The sequence below is a fragment of the Myotis yumanensis genome, unplaced genomic scaffold, assembly GCF_028538775.1.
Source record: "Myotis yumanensis isolate MYYU_CA2020_CCGP unplaced genomic scaffold, mMyoYum1.0.hap1 SCAF_13, whole genome shotgun sequence".
NCBI classification, from domain to species: Eukaryota; Metazoa; Chordata; class Mammalia; order Chiroptera; family Vespertilionidae; genus Myotis; species Myotis yumanensis.
Genome location: NW_027223764.1, coordinates 16,728,477 through 16,744,697, shown reverse-complemented (window position 1 = coordinate 16,744,697; position 16,221 = coordinate 16,728,477). Strand labels below are relative to the sequence as shown.

Genomic DNA, 16,221 nt, shown 5'->3' with positions numbered 1-16,221 from the left:
AGAATAAATGATCAGATTTTGAAGAAATGAAATAATCGAATTCAAATTTCAAAAAGATCACTATGAAGGGAAAACTAAAAATATAATAGTATGGTAGATCATTACCATGATGGTGTTTTGGGGTAAGTTTTAATCATTTCTGAAAATAAGTATTGCCTTTCCATCTGAACCCCAGCTTTGTGGCCAAAATTTCTGAATGATTTATGGTCTATTGCTAAACCGCTTCTTTGCCTTTATTTCATAAGTAACTGTGAGAAGAAAGAATGCTTTAAATCACCTAGGAAACTTGTTAAAAATGACTATGCCTGGGCTACCCTCGCCCATTAATGATCTAGGTCAATAGTCTCCAAAGAAGACTAACTGCACCAGGGAATGCAGAAGACTCTATTGGGGAAAAAAGAAGATATTAGATCTTCTACTTATATTTATTTCATTATTTTAAAATATCTAATTTGTATATGTTTTCTATTATATATAAATAAGGATAATATATAATTTGTAAGTAAGTACATACAAGAATGAATATTACATATTTTAAGTGATGAAACACTCAAAAAAGTTTGGAAACCACTGATCTAGGTATTGATTTTTTTTTTAACTCTTCACCAACATATATAGTGTTTTAAATTTTAATAGAAAACATTTCCTCTTATCTCAGAATGTATCCATTTTAAATGAATAAAAATAAACATTAGCTTAAAATACTTTAATCAATAACTTAAAGTCAATTGGCCCTTTAAATTCAGAGCTTTTTTGAAAAATATAAAAATCATTACTCATCTTACGTGTGCTATGCACACTCGATTAGCTCTATAAAATTAGTTCCTGAGAGAGATGTTATTTAAAATATTTATACTTTCTTTCCCTAGAATAACCTGGTCTTCTAGAAAATCAATATTTACTTTGTCTTGGGTAAATGATGGAGGAAAGAGGAAAAGAGTAGCGCAGTGATTTCCAACCTTTTTCATCTCATGGCACACACAAACTTATTAGTAAAATTCTGTGGCACACCAAAAAATATTTTTTTTTGCTAATCTGACAAAAAAGTAGTAACAATCGTTCCTATCTCCCCTTCTAATTCGCACTGAACGGCTATTGTGTTGGCTGTTGTCGTTTCTTTAATTTAAGAGAAAAGAGGTCAGTGTCCCTGACTCAATAGTGAGGTGTTGCACGTTGTAAAAATTCTTGCAGCACACCAGCTGAAAATCGCTAGGGTAGCAGATAGCTGAAAGATACAAAGAGCTAGAGAATAAATGACACCCACCCAAACCTTTTCAAAAACTTACCACTACCTCAAATATATCACCATTACCCTTCTAGCACTTTACCAAACTTCATCCTGCTGTTACTGATAAGAGCGCCTTCTTTATTATCATTTTTCCCCAGTTACATAAATCCTTTTGAAGTCACAACAGGGGTAAAAAACACAGTAATGTTTCTAACTCTGGAAACAACGTTACCACTGATGCTTAGGCTTTTCAAACACACTTTCAATTCAGGCTAGGGTGCCAACTGGATCAAATCCTTGCTCAGAGCCCAAACAGCTGACATGCCTAAAATATTCTGTGGGAATTCAGGCAGGAACGACTGGGAAGATTTTTCTTCCTTGTGATACAATCCAGGAGAGATATGTAGGACCACACAATAAAAGAAACAGTTTTGATTCTAATAGAAATATGATGGGAGCTGGTTTGAGGCACAATGAAAAATCAGGGAGAAAAGAAACTTTGCTAATATCACTCAATCAGTGCTTAAGATACAAAGAAACTATAAACAGACCCAGCAAGACGTTTTACTAGTTCCTTTATTGGCCAGAAAAGAAATTAAGCCTATTGGCTTTATCATATTTTTTTAAAGGATATAAACATCATAATGCACCTTGGGTATTATCCATACAAACTCTAGAAATGACATATGTCAGTAACATGAAAATCTATTGTTTTTGCCAAAATAATCACTGCTAAATATCCATCAAATCGCATTCTTTCTTCTTTGACTGATTGGTCACTTTTTTCAATCAACACATTTGTTAAATGCCTACAACAAAGCAAGTACCATTTTGTGACATATATTCCAGAAGCTATCCTTCAGGGAGTAGTCAGAGCTAAGAAACTTTCTCAGTACCTAAAATTAGGAAGTGAGACCTTTTCCCATTAAGATCTTTTACCAAATATCTTTTCATTTTCATTCAAAGTAAGTTACCTTCACCCACAGAAGCAATTACTGAACTTAAAAAAGAAACAATCGCTCCTATCTCCCCTTCTAATTCATGTCTATTATGAAGCAAAAAGAAAAACCTTACATATATTCTCATCTCCTCTGTTCTTTCCCTAGTTTATGCTACAAAACATGGGAGGAAGGGCAACAGGGAATTCAATCTAATTCCTGTGCAAATATCTAAAATGCATAAGGAAACCTATAATGATAAAAGGTAACAGCTACATTACAGATAACTGCAATAATATAGTATATGCTACATTTTACAAAGATAATAAATGTTCAACTGCTGAAAGTATGCACTCACCAGCAGAGAAATAGCCTTGAGCCAGAAATACCATGTCTCCAGGACACAGTCTTCAAGGAAAACAATCTCTTGGCTTCAAACTAATGATTATTCTTTACTGTTAAAAGCAAGTATTAGGTACTACATCAATTAAAAGACTGGCTCACTGTCCCACCACGCATTTAAAACAAAAAGATACCTGCCCTGCAGAATCCAAAATTTCTATTGGTTTCAGGACCTTGACTGTATCTTTGCCAATGCCAGTTTACTGTGTCACTTTCTAAATTATTAACCAGTGAAACATATTCCACCTCTATCTTTAAGAGCTTAAATATATTTGTTAAATTCCAAAGCTTGCTTTAAATAAAGTACAAAGTTGCCACCCTAAAAAGCATAACTGAACTAACGCATCCAACCTGAAAAGACAGAAATTCCTACATACACACTAAGTCATCTGCAAGATACAGATTTGAGCATGAACAAGAGAAACAATCTTTAGGAAGCAGACACAGGAACACATAAAACCAGACACAGACTCCAACACAAAGACAAATGTAACAGCTCTTACTATCATATCCCACTGTAGTAAGGCATGAAATATGAAGAAATTCTATACAAGTAAACATACATATTAACTATAAAAATAAGACTATTAATATAATATGAATTAAGAAGAGTGATCTAATATTTTCCCACATAAGGACCATGAACATGCAATTTACTAAATTTGAAATTTTGTACATAGCAAACTCAATGGTTTTGAGATTTAACACATAATTCAAAGCAGCATTACCTCATCTGTCACTGGTTGCCGTTTTGCAAAGTGTGAAACTATCTGAATCAACTAGTTCTTGAAGTCATAACAAAATTCTTCTTCAAATCCCTGGGATAATTTTTTTTGTATGACTTTAACCTAACTTCAAAAAGATTTTTTAGTCGGAAACCAGGCCCTCAACAGCATGTAACTTCTGGGACAGTGTTGGAGAAAACACCTCTGTGTCTAATTTAACTTGTCACTGGATCTCACTGTTGCTCCACACAAATCCATTTGGAATAGAATTTCTTTGGCAATGGTGAACTTTATCCCTAACTCCTCCCACTGCCTAGGAGTCACAATTTCCTGGCCAAGTGCCCAAAGCAGTTACTGAAACAACAAATGAGACTAAGGATACAAGTATTAAATCTTCTTGGGCAATCTTCTTCCCTTCTTTGGTTATAGGTTTGTATAACTGTTACAATAAAAGAAAAGAAAAAGTTACAAATGCTTTTTTGAGAGTACAAATTGAGATTAGGAACCAAATGATGTCTCTCTCTGTGTGTATACGTGTGTATTTAACTTAATAGAAAAATGTTATTATGTAAATTTTTGTTGAAAAACCTAATTTAGTGTTTTATCCCCAAACTAGTTCCTATTTTTGCTATTGGCACTCTAATTTTCCCACTTAAAACTAAAAATCTAATTAATATCTTTTTATTCTTTCTTCTCCCTTAAATCCACATCATCTCAATAATCTCATGTGCCTTCATTTAAATTTCCAAATGTCTCTGGATCCCAGATGTTTTATTCAATTCACACTGCTAACAATCTGTCCAGGTCTTCATTAACTTTTTTTTTTTAATCCTCACCTGAGGATATGTTTATTGATTTTAGAGCAGGAAAGAGAGAGGAATGGGAAGGGAAGAAGGGAGAGGAATAGGAGAGAAAGAGTATGGGCCCATGTGCACACATGTGCCCTGATGTGGAATCAAACCCAACACCTTTCATGTATTGGATGATGCTCCAACTCAATGAGCCACACTGGCCAGGGAAACTCATTAATTTTTTAGCAACCATCTCCTAATTATTCTGCTTACACACGATTGCCAAGTTAATTGCTTTGAAGTAGTGCTACTCCAAATGTGGTCCACAAACTAATGCTAGTCTGTGAACAGTTGTTGTTAATCCATGACATTATATATACAGAAACTATATTTAAAAACTTTTATAACAACGACAGAAAATTTTTATTTGTTAAATGTGTAATTAAAAAAGTAGACGTACGTTCTATGTCTCTTCATTTTCTAGTATTTCATTTTTATTACATTTTATAAGTGTACTCATTTGAAACAAATTGGAAATTTTTTAAAAAACTGGTCTTTTTATATTAAAAAATAATAATAATAATAATAATAAAAACTGGTCTTTCATCATATATAGTTTGAGAAGCACTGTCCTAAAGCACAGTTGCATTCATGTTGTTCTTCTACCTAATAACCATCAGACATTTTTCACTACCTGCCCACTAATAAATTACAAATTTTTATAAAAATCACAAATTTTTTATAAAAAAGTTTATCTTCATGAACTTCAGACTTTCACCATCTTTCCAAAATCAGTTTTATGTTACATTCTCCACATCATGCACCTATTGCTATAATAATCAAAATGAACTACCTGCTATTCCGGAAAGGTCCACTGAGGCTTTGTTTTATGGTGTTCCCTATACCTGAAATGTCTTCCTCAGTTTTCTCTATCCTATTTTTCAAGACCCAGCAATCTCAAGTGACTTCTTCAAGAACTATTGACTTCAAGAACTATGTGACAGTGAGCTTCTGGGTTTCAGATTACTTTTCTATCTAAAGAGATTTCACCAACAATTAAGTTATATAGAGTTGTGATCTAGGTAAAAGGTCTGAATATGCAAAATCCTTTATTTTGGCACTTACTATATTTTGTCATATACATAAAATATGTAGGTAGTTCTTGTATTCTTAACTGGATTATAAACTTTGAGGCCAGGCACTGCATGATATAACTGACATTTAATTCTTCCCTTTTCCACTCATTAGAACAAAATATCAGTGATGAAAAAGATATTTTCAAAGAGAGAATTCAAGTTGTTGTTAATTACACAAAACAATGAAAAATAAAGATTAGCCTACAATAGCTATTTTCAACCGGTGCACCATAAGACATTTTTTAAAGATATATTTTTATTGACTTCAGAGAGGAAGGGAGAGGGAGATAGAAACATCAATGATGAGGGGAATCATTGATTGGCTGCCTCCTGCACACCCCCTACTGGTGACTGAGCCAGAAACCCAGGCATGTGCCCTTGACCTGAATCGAACACAGGACCCTTCTATCCACTGAGCCAAACCGGCTGGTGCCCATAAAATTTTTTAAATATGCAATACCCGACTATATAGGTAGGGGCACTGACCTCTTTTTCCTTAGATTGTCAAATTTAAAAAATGACAATAGCCAACAGAACAATAGCTGCCCGGTGTGAATGAATCAAAATTATACCTATTTTTTTTGTCAGATTGGCAAAAAATATATTATTTTTTTGATATGCCACAGAATTGTAGTAATTAGTTTATATATGCCATGAGATTAAAAGCGGTGAAAATCACTGTCCTAGAGAATAAATTAGAGGTTTTCCTAAAAGGAAATAGAAAAATGAGAAACAAAAATCAGAAAACTAATTTAGGAAAAAAAATTAAGTACAGGACAGATATAAATATTTGTGCCTGCAGTAACTTTTATTTAGAACACCCAAAGATTTCAAAGAGTTCTAATCCAATACCTAGCATAGGGCCTTGTAAAAAACAAAGACAATATTTAACTGAACTAAAAATTAAACTAAAAAGTTAATAGCAGTTAGTGGTTTCCAGAGGCTGTGTGGGGAGGAAGGGATTGGGGAAATTTTTGTTAATGAGTACAGGGTTTCTTTTGGGGGTAATGAAAATGTTCTAAAGTTAGATAGTAGTATTGGTTGCACAACCCTGAATGCACTAAAACCACTGAAATGTACACTTTAGCCCGGCCAGTGTGGCTCAGCAGTTGAGCATTGAACCAGGGGGTCACGGTTAGATTACAGTCAGGGGCACATGCCTGGGTTGCAGGCTCAATCCCCAGTGTGGGGCATGCAGGAGGCAGCCGATCAATGATTCTCTCTCATCATTGGTTTCTTTCTCTCTCTCCCTTTCTGAAATCAATAAAAATACATATTTTTAAAATGTACACTTTATCTTTTTTTAATATATTTCATTGATTTCAGAGAAGAAGGGAGAAGAGAGAGAGAGATAGAAACATCAATGATGAGAGAGAATCATTGATCGGCTACCTCCTGCACGGCCGCCCACACTTTGGATCAAGCCCACAACCTGGGCATGTGCCCCTTACCAGGAATCGAACCGTGACCTCCTGGTTCATAGGTCTACGCTCAACCACTGAGCCACGCCAGCCAGTCAAAAAATGTACACTTTAAAAAGGTGAACTGAATGGTATGCAAATTATCTCTCAACTAAGTTGTTAAAAACTTAATGGCAAGACTATAGTTTGCCTCAGTGTCCCCATCCTTCAGTAAAAAGTACACTTTTAGATTTTGGTAATCTAAAAAATATAGGTAAGAACTTTCTAATTTATGAAATGGATTCCTAAAAATTGAAAGTTCAAATACCATGGGTATATAGACACAGCAAGAAATTTTGGACTAGATTATAAAAGCAAATATTTTATTTAGTAGCATTAGTTTTTATTTTCATAAATCCAGTCAGTTACTGCTTACTAATTTGTCCTAATATTTTCTCTGAGGAACAACCTCAGGAAGAGTACATTTGGTTTATCAGATTGTAACAGATCAGCACCTGTGCTTTAAAATTCTGAACAAGCAGCATATTATCATTTCTAAAATAAAACATAAATTCAGAAACTCGTAAAGCTAAAATATCAAAGGGATATATCAAAGCTAGAATATCCATAATAAGAGGATAAAGAAGAAATAAATCTACAGCATAGAAGGAGCAATAGAGAAAATCTGTGCATCTCCACCTCTGAGCCAGGGAGAGGCAAAACCTCCCAGAGAATCTGAACAAGAGCCATATGTCTGCGTTCACACTACTAGGACATGGTTAATACTGTCCCCCTAGGTGACTAAAAGACATGAAATGCTCTCTGGAAGAACTCAATTGTAGGTGGTTAAACTGCTAGATGCAGCCCAATTTCAGAGATGTTTAAAAGTGAAACATTTTTAAGAGTAGTGATCATACTATGTTTCCACCAAAGATTTTAAAGCAAACTTTAAGGAGATTCATTAAAAATGTTTAAGAGACATTAATATTCCCTTCACTTTCATTCTCAGATGAAGAAACTGCAGTAATAAGAGCAGGATGATGGGGAATAAAAGAGAGAACTAATAAAATAAGAAAAATATACAAATTAAGGGAGAAACCAGAGATAACTACTTCTGCAAATAAATTTACTATTCTGAAACTTCAGTCTAATTAAACTTACTTTTTCCAATTCCTTCCCCCCATTTTCCTCTAAATTCTTACTTTTCTCCCCATTTTTTTTTAAAGTAAAGACCAATGTAGACAGGATAAATTATAAAATGCAGCAAATGTTCAAAACTGAACTCTGTGGGATAAAAATGAGAGAAGAAAATACAATTATCCATGTTATCATTAGGACAAATTAACAAGTTACGGACTATGCCTATAATGAAAAAGACAGGTCAATCAAAATTTAGAATTTAAAAGCAAATGATAAAACTCATTCTGGCCTCTTACCTGAGACAGCAGCAGTTTTAGTAATAAAAGGCATTCTAACAACTGTAAAAGACTAGGGTTCAATCATGACACTGAAAGGAGGGTGCATTTTTTCCTGCATTACTCATCCCACAGCACCTATATTTCCCCAAATATAGTCTCTTGAATATGAATTAAGAATGCCTTTTCATTTACAAAAAGTTAAATAAGCAGGTTAAGGAGCTGTTCACGTCTCTCCCACCAACTTTATTGAAGTATGATTTACTTAAAATAAAATTCACCCATTATAAGTGTAAAGTTTGGTAAATTCGGCAATTGTATACACTGATGTAACAATTACCATAATCAACCCCAAACATTTCTTAATGTCCTTTTGCAATAGCCTCCCCAACCCCTGGCCCCAGGCTACCACCGATTTATGATTTGTCATTTCAGGTTTCTTATAAATGGAATTAAACATCATGTAGTTGATTCTTGCACCTCTTTTTCCTAGCACAATATTTCTGAGATTCATTCGTGTTGTTATATGTACCATAATTAGTTCTTTTATTTCTAAGTACTATTCCACTGTGTGGATATACCACAATTTGTTTACTTATTCAATTAATGGATTATTTTGGATTGTTTCCAGTATTGACTATTATAAACAATGCTGCTATACAAATCTGTGTGGACATAGGCTTTCATTTATCCTGGGTAAACAAATACCTAAAAATGGAATTACTAGGTCATATGGTAAGTTTATGTTTGATTTTAAAAGACATTGCTGCCCTGGCAGGTTTAACTTGGTGGATAGAGTATTGGCCTTCGGACCAAAGGGTCCCGGTTTCGATTCCGGTCAAGGGCACATACCTTAGATACCTTAGATGCAGGCTCCTCCCTGGCCCCAGCCTTGGTCAGGGCTCATGCAGGAGACAACCAATCAATGTGTTTCTCTCACATCGATATTTCTCTCTGTCTTTCCCTCTCCCACTCTCCCCAAAAATAAACGGAAAAATATCTTCGGGTGAGGATTAACAAAAAATCCTATCTAATAAAGAGGGAATATGCTAATTGGCCCTCACACTGTTGCAAAGATGGCGGCGCCCACAGCTAATAAGGAGGGAATATGCTAACTGACTGCTCCACCCTCAAAGATGGCGGCGCCCACAGCCACAAGATGGCAGCGCCCAGTCCCCTCAGCCCTGCGAGGACAGCAGGTGCTCCTGCCTCCAGAGTTCCCCAGTCCCCTCAGCCCCCCAGCTGCCCAGGGCCGGCCCGAGGCACAGGTAACCAGGGCCGGCCGAGGCTTGCGCTGCCGGCAGTGGCAGCAGCAGAAGTGTGATGGGGCGTCGCTTTCCCCTGATCGCCGGGTCACCTCCCACCCTGAGGGCTCCCGGACTGTGAGAGGGGGGAGGCCGGGCTGAGGGACCCCCCCGTCCAGTGCATGAATTTTCATGCATCAGGGCCTCTAGTAAATAAATAAAAGACATTGCTAAAACTGTTTTCTATTTTGCATCCTCATCAGCAATGCAGGAGAGTTCCAGCTGTTCCACATGGTCAATGTTTTTTATTTTAGTCATTCTAATTAAGCAATTTTCAACCAGTGTGCAGCAAGAATTTTTAAAACATGCAATACCCCTTTTCCCCAAGATTGTCAAATTAAAAAATGACAACAGCCACCCAGCCGGCATGGCTCAGTGGTTGAGTATTGACCTATGAACCAGGAGGTCAGTTTAATTCCCGGTCAGGGCACATTCCTGAGTTGCGGGCTAGATCCATAGTGTGGGGTGTGCAGGAGGCGGCCATTGATTATTCTCTCTCATCATTGATGTTTCCATCTCTCTCTCCCTCTTCCTCTCTGAAATCAATAAAAAAAAAAAAAATTTTTTTTTAAAATGACAAAAGCCAACACAATAGCCGTCTGGTATGAATGAATTAAAATTATAACTATTTTTTGTCAGATCAGCCAAAAATATATTTTCTGGTGTGCCATACATTTTAGTAATTAGCTTATGAGTGCCAGGAGATGGAAAAAAATTGAAATTGCTGTTCTGGTTAATTTAGTCATTCTAGTGGGTGGAATAGTAGATCATTGAGGTTTTAACTCATACTTCCCTAATGGTTAATGATGTAGAGCATCATTTCAAGCACTTATTGGCTATATCTTTTTCCGTATGTGAAGTATATATTCAAATATTTTGCCCATTTTTAAACTGGGTTGTTTGCCTTATTTTTTTTAAAATATATTTTATTGATTTTTTACAGAGAGGAAGGGAGAGAGAGATAGAGTTAGAACCATCGATGAGAGAGAAACATCAATCAGCTGCCTCCTACACATCTCCTACTGGGGATGTGCCCACAACCCAGGTACATGCCCTTGACCGGAATCGAACCTGGGACCTTTCAGTCCGCAGGCCGACGCTCTATCCACTGAGCCAAACCGGTTTCGGCAAGCCTCATTATTGTATTGTAAAAATTCTTCATATATTTTGGATGTAAGTTTTTTACATATATATATATACACAGAGAGAGAGAGAGAGAGATAGGGGGAGAAAGAATAGTTTCTCCTGGTCTGTTTTATTAATGGTGTCTTTCAAAAAGCAGGTTTTTGTTTTTTAATTTTTGATGAAGCCGTTTATCAATTTTGTCTTTCATCTTTTGATATATTTTATCTAAGAAATCTTTACCTAATTCAAAGTCACAAAGATTTTCACCTACACTTTACTTTTAACTTTAATATATAGGCCCATGATCCATTTTACATTACTTTTATATGGTTTGAAGTAAATATTTATTTATTTATTTTCTATATGAAATTACTTTGGACTCATTGTTGAAAATCAGTTGTGGGTCTATAAACTCCCTACATGATCTACAAAAGTTTATCCTTATATTAATACCACCCTGTCTCAATTACCATAAGTTTACATAAGGCTCAGTATAATTTTTGGTGATTTAACTCTTATAACGATCTTTTCCTATTACTATTAGGAGAAGATTTCATTTATGTCAAATGACAGCTGTACTACATGTCAAAATATCACATATACAAAAACTGTAAAAATAAAAATTCTTTTCATCCCAAAGTACAAAATTTATCCATTTATTTCTAAAGATAGCAAAGGAGAATAAAAGCTAAATGATTTCATATATGTGTTCATGCATTTTAAATACACTTGTCTCATTACTTATTCAGACAACACAGAGATTGCCCTAGGGGCCCTGGAATAACCCTAAAAGAATATCTCAGCCCTTATAATGTCCTTTGGTTTATATAGATCCCTAACTAACCAATTCTAACATATGCTTTACCCTAAGGGGAAAACTAGCACAAATTACTTTCCAAGAATTTTGACTGCACCTAGAAATATATTTCTTCTTAAATCTATAAACCAGGTTTATAAGTAACTATGTGTACAAGACTAACAAATATATCAGCATCTGTGATCATCTTTATCATAAAAATCATTTAACAACTGCAGATTTGTACCCAGTACGGGAAGGTAAGAAAACATACAAACCTAAAAGGCAGTCATGAGTGGTCTAAAAATAATATAATTACATTTGCCATAATTCATTTTCTTTACCCAATAATGAGGTCTAAAAGTAGCAGTAGAGAAGGCCAATTTCATTTTGTTCATAATCGATACGTAATTTGATTTAAAAAATTATAAGCACAGTACTGAAATTGTTTCAAAATTTCTAAAGGAACAAAGAACTAGGAAGAAACTAAGAGTTTCCAAAAAATCAAAATATTATTGTATTGTTGAAGGTCTTTTTGAGAGATCTATGTCCTATTTAATCAAAGGGAATGTCTCTCTAAAGCAGCAGTTCTCAACCTGTGGGTCACAACCATCGGAAAACACATATAGCATATCAGATATTTACATTACGATTCATAACAGTAGCAAAATTACAGTTATGAAGTAGCAACGAAAATAATCTTATAGTTGGGGGTCACCAAAACATGAGGAACTGTATTAAAGGGTCGCGGCATTAGGAAGGTTGAGAACCACTGCTAAAGTCTAGTATGCTTGAAGGCTAGAAATTAGATAATCAACAGTATGCAGACATTAACCTACATGTTATCTACTATAGTGACCACAAAAAAGAAAATCAGTAATTCAGACTCAGCAGCAAACGAGAAATGTTAAAACAATAAAAAAACCTAATCAGAACCATTTTACGTTGTAAAGAGAAATAGGGGATTCAAAAAAATTATTTTTTGCCAACAATTCCCAGAAGGAAACAAAATCATAGGCTGATTTCACTCAGTCTTTCACACCATTTTCTCAAGGTACAATTTATTTTTAAATGCCTTTGAATTTTTAAACTTCACTCATTTCTTTGCAAAACTCTTTGGTAAGACACTGATTGCTTCTACTATTCATAAATACTTTCTATCAAAAACCAAAATAAGTTTACCACAGAGTAAACAGGGTGTTTAAACTCACTAAATTCCTATTAAGATTATCCATCCTCAGTGCTGTTTTTCAAAACAGCAATAGTACCTTTACAGTATATTACATGTGAAACACTAACAATGTAAGTTTTCAGCTGAATTTCTTTCAATCTCTACTTCCACTCTAACTGGTAAGCACTGCTTATTAATCTTCCAATTCACTCAGATGACTAGAACACCTCTTTGCTGAGAAAAATAAGGAAAAAAGAATAATAAACTCACTTACCCTTCCTTAGACATTCTCAAAGATCTACTTCCTGTGGATGAGAATACAGGATCAACAAACAAGCTTCACTGATCTCTTAAGAACTGTAGCTCATTTGTTAAAGCACAGAGAGCTCAGGCCCTGAGAGGCCCAACAAATTCGGGCACAATGCCGAACCCCAGCCAGGCAATATCTCAGTGACCAATACCCTCAGCTTTAAATATTTAAAAATCTAAGAATAATAGGGAAAAAATGGAGAGCAGGAAAAATAACTAAAGGTCAGAACTGTTTAAGACTGACCAGTTTAAGAAGGAGAAAACCAAATGGCAAGTTCCGGTAAGAGACAGGAATCGGTAAGAGACAGGAATCGTTACTGGCAAACACACAGAAAAAGCAAATTTACCCCCTAATGAGGCCCGCCAACAGTACACAAACAATGTGAGTTTCAGAGAATGCAGCAGCCCTAGTCAGTCCAAGTAATTTTCAGTTTATTCTGAGGGGGGGAAATCAACGGGATATATGTTTTAATTATCAGTTATTTCCTCCCTTCGAAAATGAACAATTGAACCACAAGAGAAGAAAGTATGTGCAGATCATATTACAGGAGGAACCTAAAGTATTTCCACACTGAAGTGTTTTTTTTTTCTGATCATTAACTGCCTTTAAGGAAAACATCTGTTACTCAATCGCCTGAAAATTTCAGCTCATGTGGAAAGAAATTTACAGCTCTTTGGCATATGGGGGATAAATCCAGAACATTTTAAAGGTTAATTCCAAATCTCAGAGCAAATTGAGATTTGAAAGAAAAACATCTGCAACATTCCTGCCTCCTGACCGATATAATGCATAGGGATTATGCAATAGGGGAAGAAATAAACAAGTATGCTAAAGTCTAAGAACAGAGATGGCAAATAAATCCTTCTAGTGGTGATTCAAATTAAAAATAAAATTTACATATCTTCAAAAAATACTACTTAAATTTTAAAAACTTTATCTCTTTAAATATTACCTAAATATCTTACCATAAGGTTTCTATTAGTTATTAAAATGTTTAGTTTTTTTTTTCAGTTTATTTAGAAAAGCAGTAGGGTGTAATGGAAAGAGAATGAGCACTGAACAACTACAGTTAAATCCCAGCTCCTCTACTTTCTGGCTTTGGGACCTTTAAACTTAGCCTGAGATTTTTTAAATATATAGAACATAGATAAGATCTAGTGGAGTTGTTATCTGTCATAAGTACATTAAACTCTCGATTCTGCAGACCTTGATTTAATGGATGTTGGATTTAACTGACAAAATTTCCAGTCCATATGTCATATGTGAACATTAACACTCTGTTCATTTTAAAATGTTTTTAACCAAGATTTGTTTATAATTAAATTAACGTTATATTTTTTGTTATTGATTTGCTGTTATTTTTAACACATTTTAGCAAATAGGCCATATGTTCGGGGGGGGAAAAACACTGTAGTAATGTTGCTGACAAAAATAAATACTACAGCCTACATATTTAAATTCAAGAGCCACCACTTATAAACAATGTTTGGGGAATGATTAACACGTGATCACATCGCATCTCAGGTGGTAATTGCTTCTGTCTTGTGGAATGACTTTCTGCAGCATTTTTGGGTTTTGTTTATTTTATTTTTTCCATCATCTTTTATCCCCTCTTTGGCCCTCTTCCACTTCCACTCATTTCCGAGTCAAATGGTAAGTGTCTCTAACATTGTAAGAAACTACCAAACTGTTTTTGCAGAGTGATTATATACTATTTTGACTTTTACCAGCAATGTATGCGTTCCAGTTGCTCCACATCCTTGGCAACACTTGGTATTGTCAGTATTTTTTATTATAGCCACGGTAATAGGCATATACATTGTAGTTCTAATTAGTATTTCCTAATGGCTAATGATGTTAAACATGTGCCTTCACGCTATACATACATCCTCTGTAGTGACATGTCAGTCTTTTGCCCATTTCTTCACTAAGTTGTTTTCATATTGTTAAATTTTAAAAGTTCTTTATAAATTCTGAATACAAGTCCTTTATCAGATGTGGGGTTTACAAATATTTTCTCAGTCTATAATAGCTTTATAATTAATAGCTAAAAAGCCCAAAGGTCCATCAACAGAAAAACAATAAACTGTGGTATACTAATACAATGGAATACCACACAGTAATAAAAAAGAACAAATTACGGATACACACAAAACATGGATGAACCTATTTCTCAGGCATTACAGTGAATAAAAGCCATACACAAGAGTCCCTGAAGGTGAAATAGGCTATCCAAATATGAAGAACATTTCCTCAACCTGAATTTATTATAGGATTTCATTAAATCAAAGATCTATTTATCTTTTATTCTTTCTCTTTCTTGCTGCCACCACCACTTTTCATTTTACTTCTAGGTACAGTGTTCTTGGAAGAAGCACAGAAGAAATGGTGACAAATTAAAAATGTTTTAGGAACAATGAAGTTTAGAGAATTTTGTATTCTATAAAGTAATATCGCCACAACTCCTAACCCCTAGCAGTTACTACTCTGTTCTCAATCTTCTAAATTTTATCATTTCAAGAATGTTATAAACATGAAATCATACAGTGTATAACCTTTTGAGATTGGCTTTAACTCAGCATAATTTTCTTGAGATACATCAAAGCTGTCTGTATTTATAGTTCATTCTTTTTTATTACTAAATAGTATTCCATAAATGACATTTTTGGATGAAATAATCTAAAAATATCTTACTGGTCCTTGAATCCTATCTGTCTCTTCCTAGAACAGCAATTTTCAACCCATGTGCCGCAAGAATTTTTAAAACACGCAATACTTGACTATTTAGTCAGGGGCACTGACCTCTTTTCCCTTAGATTGTTAAATTAAAAAAAAGACATACCCATCATCAAAATTATACCTTTTTTTTTTGTCAGATCAGCAAAAAACATAGTATTTTTTTTGGTGTGCCGCAGAATGTTAGTAATTAATTTATGTGTGCCATGAGATGAAAAAAGGTTGAAAATCGCTGCCCTAGAAATGTGAAACACTAATCAATGCATAAAGTTGCTATACTAACAAAAAAAAAAATTTAACACAGCTCTGATACTCTACCTCATTCTTATTCTGACAAGATACACGCCATCTGTACATTAAGAAACACAGCTCCTTGCTAATCCTGAGAACCTGTATTTCCCGTGTGATTTTCCAATTTATAAAATGGCTACTGAAATTTTAACAACTTACCCATTTGAATATTTGAACCTATACTAAAGTGGCAGGTTAATTAAGCTTGATCTATAACACAATAAGCTGAATGACATGCATGTGATATTGGTAAGCAGTTAAGAGAGAAATACAATTTATCAAACTGGCAGTCCCTGTCTGCATAAAACCTAATCCCGGCTTTCAATTTGAAGTAAAAAAAAAATCATCGACATTTCTAATTGTACAGTGTGTCAAGCTACAGGTTCTACAAAATAATTTTTATGCAACTACACAAATTCCTTTTTATTCCTGAAACATATATAATAAACTCAT

General features: G+C 34.6%; 1 protein-coding gene across 8 annotated transcripts in view; it reads right to left on the bottom strand.

Moving 5' to 3' along the window:
• Positions 1-16,221, bottom strand: part of NT5C2 (5'-nucleotidase, cytosolic II) — a 138,351-nt gene that overhangs the window by 36,971 nt on the left and 85,159 nt on the right. Inside the window, exon 1 of one of the 8 annotated variants that reach the window (XM_070432374.1) lies at positions 12,706-12,734. The exons of the other annotated variants lie outside the window; for them this stretch is intronic. Coding sequence (XP_070288475.1) covers positions 12,706-12,719 — 14 coding nt within the window. The 5' untranslated portion in view covers positions 12,720-12,734. Of the gene's footprint in view, positions 1-12,705; positions 12,735-16,221 lie in introns of those variants that run through there. 8 annotated transcript variants of the gene reach the window in all.